The sequence below is a fragment of the Lolium rigidum genome, chromosome 7, assembly GCF_022539505.1.
Source record: "Lolium rigidum isolate FL_2022 chromosome 7, APGP_CSIRO_Lrig_0.1, whole genome shotgun sequence".
NCBI lineage: Eukaryota > Viridiplantae > Streptophyta > Magnoliopsida > Poales > Poaceae > Lolium > Lolium rigidum.
The window spans coordinates 39,588,843-39,599,810 of record NC_061514.1 but is presented as its reverse complement, the minus strand read 5'-3'; the positions used below and the strand labels follow the sequence as shown (position 1 = coordinate 39,599,810).

At 43.7% G+C, this 10,968-nt stretch overlaps 1 protein-coding gene across 1 annotated transcript; it reads right to left on the bottom strand.

Moving 5' to 3' along the window:
- Window positions 1-6,470: 6,470 nt before the first annotated feature.
- On the bottom strand, window positions 6,471-9,755 carry LOC124673814 (protein FATTY ACID EXPORT 7-like). The gene is made up of 3 exons (XM_047209854.1): window positions 9,449-9,755; window positions 6,953-7,087; window positions 6,471-6,827 (listed from the first exon to the last, which is right to left on the bottom strand). The coding sequence occupies exons 1-3, from the start codon at window positions 9,753-9,755 to the stop codon at window positions 6,685-6,687; spliced, it is 585 nt and encodes a 194-aa protein (XP_047065810.1). The 3' UTR covers window positions 6,471-6,684.
- Window positions 9,756-10,968: the final 1,213 nt, after the last annotated feature.

Genomic DNA, 10,968 nt, shown 5'->3' with positions numbered 1-10,968 from the left:
TGTGTACTAATAAATTCTTTAAACATGACTTCAAGACCAGAGGGTACACTCTTATTATTGTTGTAAGAATTACCATAAGAATTACCATAACCACTACCATTATTAGAAGGATATGGCCTATAGTTGTTGTTACCATAATTATTCCTATAAGCATTGTTGTTGAAATTATTATTCTTAATGAAATTCACATCAACATGCTCTTCTTGAGCAACCAATGAAGCTAAAGGAACATTATTAGGATCAACATGAGATCTACCATTTGCAAGCATAGACATAATAGCATCAATCTTATCACCCAAAGAATAGGTTTCTTCAACAGAATTTACCTTCTTACCTTGAGGAGTTCTTTCAGTATGCCATTCAGAGTAATTGATCATCATATCATAAAGAAGCTTTGTTGCGGCGCCTAAGGTGATGGACATAAAAGTACCTCCAGCAACTGAATCTAATAGGTTCCTCGAGGAAAAATTCAATCCTGCATAAAAGGTTTGGATGATCATCCAAGTAGTTAGTCCATAGGTAGGGCAATTCTTTACCAAAGATTTCATTCTCTCCCATACTTGAGCAACATGTTCATTATCAAATTGTTTAAAATTCATAATGCTACTTCTCAAAGATATAATCTTAGCAGGAGGATAATATTTACCAATAAAAGCATCTTTACATTTAGTCCATGAATCAATACTATTCTTAGGCAAAGATAGCAACCAATCTTTAGCTCTTCCTCTTAAGGAGAAAGGAAACAATTTCAGTTTTATAATATCACCATCTATATCCTTATACTTTTGCATTTCACAAAGTTCAACAAAATTATTAAGATGGGCAGCAACATCATCATTACTAACACCAGAAAATTGCTCTCTCATAACAAGATTCGAGAAAGCAGGTTTAATTTCAAAGAATTCTGCTGTAGTAGCAGGTGGAGCAATAGGAGTACTTATAAAATCATTATTATTTGTGCTAGTGAAATCACACAACTTAGTATTTTCAGGAGTATTCATTTTAGCAGTAATAAAAGTAAACTAAGCAAATAGAATAAAGTAAAGACAAGTAACTAATTTTTTGTGTGTTCTTATATAAAGCAAACAAGACAGAAAATAAAGTAAAGTAAAGCAAGACAATAAACAAAGTAAAGAGATTGGATGTGGATGACTCCCCTTGCAGCGTGTCTTGATCTCCCCGGCAACGGCGCCAGAAAACAGTCTTGATGGCGTGTGAAGCACACGTCCGTTGGGAACCCCAAGAGGAAGGTGTGATGCGCACAGCAGTAAGTTTTCCCTCAGAAAGAAATCAAGGTTATCGAACCAGTAGGAGTCAAGGGCCACGTGAAGGTTGTTGGCTGAGGAGTGTAGTGCGGCGCAACACTAGTGATTCTAGCGCCAACGTGGAACCTGCACAACACAATCAAGATACTTTGCCCCAACGTAACAGTGAGGTTGTCAATCTCACCGGCTTGCTGAAAACAAAGGATTAAACGTATGGTGTGGAGAATGATGTTTGTTTGCGAAGAACAACAAAGAACAGAGATTGCAGTAGATTGTATTTCAGATGTAAAAGAATGGACCGGGGTCCACAGTTCACTAGTGGTGTCTCTCCAATAAGATAAATAGCATGCTCGGGTGAACAAATTACAGGTGGGCAATTGACAAATAAAGATTCAATACATATCATGATGATCACTATGAGATTTAATCAGGGCATTACGAAAAAGAACATAGACCGCCATCCAAACATGCATCTATGCCTAAATAGTCCACCTTCAGGTTAGCATCCGCACCCCTTCCAGTATTAAGTTGCAAACAACAGACAATTTCATTAAGTATGGTGCGTAATGTAATCAACACAAATATCCTTAGACAAAGCATTGATGTTTTATCCCTAGGGGCAACAGCACATCCACAACCTTAGAACTTTCTGTCACTGTCCCAGATTCAATGGAGGCATGAACCCACTATCGAGCATAAATACTCCCTCTTGGAGTTACAAGTATCAACTTGGCCAGAGCCTCTACTAGCAATGGAGAGCATGCAAGAACATAATCAACACATATATGATAGATCAATAATCAACTTGACATAGTATTCTATATTCATCGGATCCCACCAAACACAACATGTAGCATTACAAATAGATGATCTTGATCATGTTAGGCAGCTCACAAGATCTAAACATGATAGCACAAGAGGAGAAGGCAACCATCTAGCTACTGTTATGGACCCATAGTCCAAGGGTGAACTACTCACGCATCAATCCGGAGGCGGGCATGGTGATGTAGAGCCCTCCGGTGATGATTCCCCACTCCGGCAGGGTGCCGGAGGCGATCTCCTGAATCCCCCGAGATGGGATTGGCGGCGGCGGCGTCTCTGGAAGTATTTCCGTATCGTGGCTCTCGGTAATAGGGTTTTCGCGACGGAGAGTTTAAGTAGGCGGAAGGGCAGCGTTGGAGGGGGCACAGGGGCCCCACACCATAGGCCGGCGCGGGCCCCATGCAGGTCGCGCCGCCCTATGGTGACGGCCCCTCGTGGCGGCACTTCGTATGCTCTTCGGTCTTCTGGAAGCTCCGTGGAAAAATAAGACCCTGGGCATTGATTTCGTCCAATTCCGAGAATATTTCCTTTGTAGGATTTCTGAAACCAAAAACAGCAGAAAACAACAACTGGCGCTTCGGCATCTTGTTAATAGGTTAGTGCCGGAAAATGCATCAAAACATCATAAAGTGTGAACAAAACATGTAGGTATTATCATAAAAGTAGCATGGAACATAAGAAATTATAGATACGTTGGAGACGTATCAGCAACCAATCTGCTTGTTTTTTTTTTGGCTCCTGATACGTCTCAAACGTATCTATAATTTCTTATGTTCCATGCTACTTTTATTACAATACTTGAATGTTTTATACATACTTTACAGCATTATTATACATTTTCCGGCACTAACCTATTAACAAGATGCCGAAGTGCCGCTGTCGTTTTTCTCGCTCGTTTTTGGTTTCGTAAATCCTAGTAAGGAAATATTCTCGGAATTGGACGAAATCAACGCCCGTGGGCCTATTTTTACACGAAGCTTCCGTAAGTCCGAAGAGGAAACAAAGTGGGGCCACGAGGCGACGACACGCTAGGGCGGCGCGGCCCGGGCTGGCCGCGCGGCCCTGTTGTGTCGCCACCTCGTATGGCCCCCTGACCTACCCTTCCGCCTACTTAAAGCCTCCGTCGCGAAACCCCCTGTACCGAGAGCCACGATACGGAAAACATTACTGAGAGGCCGCCGCCGCGAATCCCATCTCGGTGGATTCAGGAGATCACCTCCGGCACCCTGCCGGAGAGGGGAATCATCACCGGAGGGGCTCTACATCATCATGCCCGCCTCCGGATTGATGCGTGAGTAGTTCATCCTTGGACTATGGGTCCATAGCAAGTAGCTAGATGGTTGTCTTCTCCGCTTGTGCTATCATTGTTATAGATCTTGTGAGCTTCCTAACATGATCAAGATCATCTATTTGTAATGCTACATGTTGTGTTTGGTGGGATCCGATGAATATAGAATATTATGTTAAGTTGATTATCAATCTATCATATATGTGTTGTTTATGATCTTGCATGCTCTCCGTTGCTAGTAGAGGCTCGGCCAAGTTGATACTTGTAACTCCAAGAGGGAGTAATTATGCTCGATAGTGGGTTCATGCCTCCATTGAATCCGGGACAGATGACGTAAAGTTCTAAGGTTGTGTGGATGTGTCGTTGCTACTAGGGATAAAACATTGATGCTTTGTCTAAGGATATTTGTGTTGATTACATTACGCACCATACTTAATGCAATTATCTCGTTGTTTACAACTTAATACCGGAAGGGGTTCGGATGATAACTCGAAGGTGGATTATTTAGGCATAGATGCATGTCGGATAGCGGTCTATGTACTTTGTCGTAATGCCCCGATTAAATCACATAGTAATCATCGTTGATATGTATTGAATCTTTATTTGTCAATTGCCCGCCTGTAATTTGTTCACCCAGCATGTTAGTTATCTTATTGGAGAGACACCTCTAGTGAACTGTGGAACCCGGTCCATTCTTTTACATCTGAATACATTCTACTGCTTTTACCGTTCTTTGCAAACAAACACCATCTTCCACTCGATACGCTTAATCCTTTGTTTTCAGCAAGCCGGTGAGATTGACAACCTCACTGTTATGTTGGGGCAAAGTACTTTGATTGTGTTGTGCAGGTTCCACGTTGGCGCCGGTTTCACTGGTGTTGCGCCGCACTACATTCCTCCACCAACAACCTTCACGTGCTTCTTGGCTCCTACTGGTTCGATAACCTTGGTTTCTTACTGAGGGAAAACTTGCTGCTGTGCGCATCACACCTTCCTCTTGGGGTTCCCAACGGACGTGTACATCTACGCGCATCACTCCTAAGGCTTGTTTTCAAATGATACGGGCTGCCAATCATGCCCTTGGTTGTCACTGTGTTAAAGTGTTGTTGCCGCCGCTACCAATCACGCCTTTGGCGTGTCACCGTGTTGCAGAGCTGCTGCCGCCACCATAGGCCATAGTATCACATCACAACACCTCTCGTGTCACTCGATCCAGATCCGACACATCTTGTTCTCTATTCAAGATAAGTTCAATCTTATTTTTCGAAATAGAAACAGAAAACTTACTTAGAAAATTGTGCGGATGCAACAGAACGAATCGAGTGAAACGAGTCCCCATTATGACATCTTTTCATTGAAGCAAAACCACTTTTGTCGACCGCTTCCTTAGCGCAACTCTAGCAAACCCCTTATAACTGGGTAAACCTTTAAAAATAACTACCTTTTAAGGTTTTTGTGCAAAAAATGGACCAGAACAGATATCGTATAACTTGACTGGCTTGTAAATTTTTTAAAGGACACCGTCAGTTCGCTTTCGAGATCTCCGGGAGGCAATTTCCATAGGGCCTTGTAAACCGATCAACGGTTGGCGGGAGGGAAGTTTCAGCCTAACAGGCACCGGACCGCCTCCATAGTCGCCGGAAGGTGAGCTCGCAGCCCTCCTTGACTAGTCGTCCTCGCCAGATGAATTGAGCCGAATCACATGTAATCGTGCTCCTCATGAGCTCGCTCGACTGGCGGGTAGGCAGGGCCGGTCCATAGATTTCGGGGGCCCTAGGGCGAAAGGACACCATGGGCCCCTTGTTCATAGTGACTAAGCTTTTCTAGGGCTGGGGCGATGCCCCCCCCCCCCCAAATCTGAAAAATGCTTTAAAGATATCTATTTATGCTAAATTTGTATATCTTACTTAAAGTTTAAGCATGATTGGTGTTCTAGGCCCCTTAACAATCTCAATCAAGCTTCATCACTTAGTCACACACAAAAAACTTAAAAAAATATTATTATTCAGCAAGAAAAATATTAGGGTAATGCAATAACAAACTAAATAATATTTACATGTGAAAGATCCATGGTCCTCAGAAACTTGGTCAAGACGTTGAAACTAATAATTTCTATTGATCGCACGAACTATACATCATGATTCTTATTTCTACCAATAGCTACTTGTGTACATGTATATTGTTTGCGAGAAAAAGAAATAATCAAACAAAAAAATTATGAGGGTCGGTGTTGTTCTACACACGGTAGGGGACGGTGGCAGGCAGGGGAGGGCGAGCGTGTGCAGCCGGTGGCCAAAGGGCGGGCGGCTGGCCGGCACACGGTTTCCTGGGCCATTCGCGGCTGGGAAGAAGAGGGGGTATAGGGGAAAGTAAAAAATAAATAGAAAGCTGATAAGTAGGTATTTTATTGATAGATTTCTGACTATGCTATTTTACCGCCTCCTTTTGCGGGATCTAATCTCCACGACGCATTTCAAGCCTTTATATCGCATTTTAAGCCTTTATATTGCGTTTAGCGTGTCCTTTATCCGTGATTTTGAGGGCCGCGGAATAAGGGGTCCACTAGAGTTGGTCTTACTAGTTGACAGAGACGAGAAAGAGGAGATGATCTATGTAAATTTAGGGTTAGGGACGAGTGATCAGTTACTGTAGCTGACGAGAGGAGAGTTTTGACAGCGAGTGATGCAGGGGAGCATCTGCTGGTAGCGTATATAGTACCTGCATTCACATCTTCGGCTTTTGCTACGTTCTGTTTCCAATTGATTTTGCACTTTTCTTGATTCAGAGTTCTTGACTGTCCTTGACAGATTTTTCAGCGATGTAAAGCCATCAGGGAGTAGACCGGCAAGGGTGTCGCGGTACTGTTACACTCAATTATCATATCGATCAAATGTCATTTCCTGTTGGATTGATATTGACCAAACCTTGTATTCTAACCTTATTGTGGAGGGAAGAAGAAATATTGCTCTAGTTTCATGGTTACTTGACTTCCTTTATAGATACAGTTGCGTCCATGGTAACCCAGGAATCAACTCAGAGTTCCATCCAAATGCACCTGCATGTTGCTGCTACAAGATGGGCGCTCACACATGATCTCTCCAAATTATTGATTTCCGCCACCACTAGATCACACGCTTGTTCACTAGTCGAGCGTAACACGAGTTCAGCGACAAGTTAATGATAGTCATCATCCACCAACAGATCCTAGAACACAAAAGAAAGAACTGCCGACAAGTGCTTTGAAACAAAACAAAACAAAAAAGTGCTGCAGAAGCCCAGAAGTGCACATGGTAATTGCAACTGACTGCATCACACATGTGAGCTACGCAAGATCCCATGGAAGTAGCCGCCGACCATGACAAAGGAAAGAAGGGACACGACACCCGCTGGGAATATCTTCCCGGACTTCTTGAAGCGAGATCCCATGACTGTCAGCAGTGCAGCCGATATACCTATGGTGCAAAACCAAAAGACCATTGGGGCATCAGCAACCAGGAGAAGAATCTAAGTTCATGTGATTCCCAAGCAAGGATGGGAAGGACCACAACAAATATGTATTAGGCAAAAGAGTACATACCTAACCCGATCGATGATGCAAAGACAGGTCTCACTGGGAGTTGAGTATGGACAAAGAACAAAAGCAGGGCTGATATGCCTCCTGCAGCCAATGACTTCTGGCTTCCACTCTTCATGTACCCCATCACCCCACCAGCTACAGAAATTAGTTGCACATCCATCAATTCTCATATATGATGCAGCTTGACAAGAACAGTCAATGCAATATTTTGTATGCATATCAATGTACATTCAGCCTTCACGCAGAATGCAGTAAAAGGTTGTATGACCTCATAGTCGTATGAGATGGTTAATGGAGCTCAAATAATATAAGGAATCAGTGGCCCTATGCTAGTTTCAGACATAATAGCAATTGACAAAAAGGGACTCTAAACACAGAAGGCATCAGATAGCAAGAACACTACAACTCTGTTGTCAACAAAAAGACCATGTGTCCAATAAAGCCAACCACCTGGAATCTGGATAGTAATACGCTACTACCTAGGAGAGGTAGCCTACATTGTGTTTGTTTTTAAGCCCATAATTAAGGGAGTAAGCACTTAGCACTATAAGATAGAAGAGCATCATGTGGCATACCGAAAAGGACCATGTTTGTGCATTTGCAATTTGTTAAGCACATCCTAGTTTAATTGCTGCTGTGATACAAGGAGGAACAGAGTAGTTAAGAGAGCGTTGATGAGCCATCCTACTGGTTAGTTTCTAAAAGTGTCTCGTCAAACTAGCCATTTTAACTTGATTGTCAAGGGTATAAAAGGTGTGATCTTGCCTAAAAGGGACCCAATACATATGTGTGGTTTAACAAACTGAGAATAAACCATTAGTCATAAGTTCAGATGCCAGGGTGACACAGTATGATCATACAGACAATAATGGAGTAAGCACATGATTCCTAGGAGAGATAGCCTAGATCGTGTCAAATAATATTAGGAGTCCGTGGCCCTATGCTAGTTTCAGACATAATAACAATTGAGAAAAATCGACTCCAAACACGAACAGTACAACTCTATTGTCAACAAAAAGACCATGTGTTCAATAAAGCCAACCACCTGGAATCTGGATAATAATAATACCCTACTTCCTAGGAGAGATAGCCTACATTGTACTTGTTTTTAAGCCCATAATTAAGGGAATAAACACTTAACACTATAAGATATCCTGTGGCATACCAAAACGGAGCACGTTTTCTACATATGCAATTTGTTGAGCACATCCCAGTTTTGTTGCTGCCGTGATACAGGGAGGAACAGAAAAAAAAAAAGACCGGCCAATGGCGGCGTATTTTTACAGAAGAAACACTGTGAGGACACAGCGCAGTCCTGGGACTCGAACGCTGGCCGGCAGCGTGCGCACTAGCAAAGCTTACCAACAGATTGACACCCTGTTCTCGCAAGGAGGAACAGAGTAGTTAAGAGGGTGTTGATGAGCCAGCCTACTGGTTTCTACAAGTGTCAAGTCCATTTTACTCAGCGTCTCGTCAAACTAGCCATTTTAACATTCATGGAAGTTATCAGAAGGTTGATCAGTTGCTTGTGAGGGAAGTTATCACTTGTTGACTCATTGACTCGAAATCCATGGATAGAAAAGCATCCTGTAGCATACCGAAACGAAACATATTTCAATTTGTTGAGCACATCCGAATTTGATTTCTGCCATGATACAAGGAGGAACAGAGGCGTTGAGAGGGTGTTGATGGTCCAGCCTACTGGTTTCTACAAGTGTGAGGTCCATTTTAATGAGCGTCTCGTCAAACTAGCCATTTTGACTTGACTATCAAGGGTATAAAAGATGTAATATTGCCTAAAAGGGACCCATATCCATATGTGTGGTTTAACAAACTGAGACTAAACCATTAGTCATAAGTTCCAAATGCTAGGGTCGCAAATAGAACTTGTGTGCCAATATGATCATGCGGACAGTAATGGAGTAAGCACATGATTCCTAGGAGAAATAGCCTGCATTGTGGTTGTTTTAAGCATGTAATTAAGGGAGTAAGCACTTAACACTATAAGGTAGAAGAGCACCCTGTGGCATACCGAAACAGAACATGTTTCTGCATTTGCAATTTGTTGAGCACACCCCAGTTTTATTGCTGGCGTGATAGTGATACAATACAAGGAGAACAGAATGGTTAAGGGGGTGTTGATGAGCAAGCATACTGGTTTCTACAAGTGTCAAGTCCATTTTAATCAGCATCTCGTCAAACTAGCCATTTTAACTTGACTATCAAGGGCATAAAAGATGTAATCTTGCCTAAAAGGGACCCCACAAATAGGTGCGGTTTAACGAACTGAGAAAAAACCATAAGTCAGAAGTTGAAATGCCAGTCCATGCTGTCATTTGACCTTCTAGGCAAATCGAACTTGTGTGCCAATATAGGATCATGCGGGCAATAATGGTTCATACTGATGAATGACCGGTCGCAGTTCATAGATAAACTAGTGCAGTTTATTCAAACCAAACGCATCTGCAATGAACTCGTGTGGGCTGCGGCGCTTACCTCCGACGAGCGCGGCGTAGGCGAGGGTGAGCTTCTGCGACATGGAGAGCCCCTCCCCCATCTTCTCGTCCTCCCCGTCCCCCTCTCCACCCCCCTGCGGGCCGCCGCTCCCAGATCCCCCGCTGCCGCCTTCCGATCCGCCGCCGCCGAGGTCGGGCTCCTTGGCGGCGAGGAGGCGTGGGGAGCGGAGCGAGAGGAGGGCGGGGGCCGGGGCGCGAGGGCCGGCGCGCAGGAAGAGGAGGGAGCACTGGGAGGCGCAGATCGGGGCCGGGGCGAGGGCGAGCAGCGGGGTCGCGGCGAGGGCCATGGTGCTCGAGCTGTGGGGTTTTGTCGGGGGTCAACCTCTTCTGTTCGGGGGCGGTGGTGAGATGTGATATTCAGATCTTCCAGTTCCAGGAGGTTGTGTGACACTGCAGGTGGGCTCTGTGTTTTTTTCTTTTCATTTTTTAACACAAAATACTTTCACATGAGAGTTGAGGCTCGACGAGAAATGACTTCGTGCACAAGCTATGGTCAAGTCTGCATCACTAATCACAAAAGTTTCTCACCCACTAAGGGCTCCATTTTCTTCGAAAGACACATCAACCAGCTCGTCTTGGATTTCTCAGCTGCAACCTCTCGACCCTAGTCTAGCCTTTTCGGGTGGAGCCGTGGAGGTGGTGCTTGCCTTCATCAAGCTCATGCTCAACGCTAAGTCTCTGGTCGGACGACTTCATCGAAGCTTGCTTTAATGCACGCTGGCATACCACCAAGTGTGACCTTATGAATGTCATGGCTCTTTTCTCGGATTTGCACGCGGAAAACTTTATGTGACAAACTTGAGCAGCATTGACTCCAAAGGGGTGTGTGTGAATCTCCAACTTCCAACTTATTATTTAGCCTCATCTGTGCTAACATGATTGCACCAAGGTTGCAAAACATTTATGAACACGCTCATTTCTCGATCTCAAAGTGTCTCCATCAAGACTAGAAGAATCCACAATAATTTCATTTAGGTATGGAAATATGCAAGAAGATTGTAGAGGCTTAATACCCCTTATGTCCTCCTCAAGTTGGATATCAAAAAGCTTTTGACTCCGCCTGATGGGAGTTTTCGTTCGAAATAATGCAAAAAAGGATTCATGCGATGATATGTAATTGGGTGGTGGCCGTTATTTGTACTCCTACCTCTCCGGTAATTCTTAATTGTGTTCTAAAGCAACCCATTATCCATGGGAGAGGTCTTTGACACGGTAACCTACTATCACATATCTTGTTTGTGCTCGCTATTGGTCACCCTCAACATATTCTTGCTAACATGACTTTTGATAGAGATCATCATCACTTGACAGGTAGATGGCCCTCCATTCATCCCCTATAGATGAAAAAGATGTGGCCATCTTCATTGGACCAATCAAAGAAGACACTAGTGATCTATTTGAGAGAGCTTTCACGAGATCTCGTGTCTATTATGGAGAAAGTTTGGTGAGAAGGATTCGATGTGCGCACATTGATCTTGAAAAAGGAAATCCTCTAGGGCT

What these genes read in the sequence shown, in the direction of transcription:
- LOC124673814 (XM_047209854.1), bottom strand. Translation starts at nt 9,755, where the DNA reads ATGGCCCTCGCCGCGACCCCGCTGCTCGCCCTCGCCCCGGCCCCGATC. An exon ending in CTACGCCGCGCTCGTCGGAG is followed by an intron (nt 7,088 to 9,448) that starts GTAAGCGCCGCA and finishes TAATTTCTGTAG; the next exon opens with CTGGTGGGGTGATGGGGTAC. An exon ending in TGCATCATCGATCGGGTTAG is followed by an intron (nt 6,828 to 6,952) that starts GTATGTACTCTT and finishes TTTGCACCATAG; the next exon opens with GTATATCGGCTGCACTGCTG.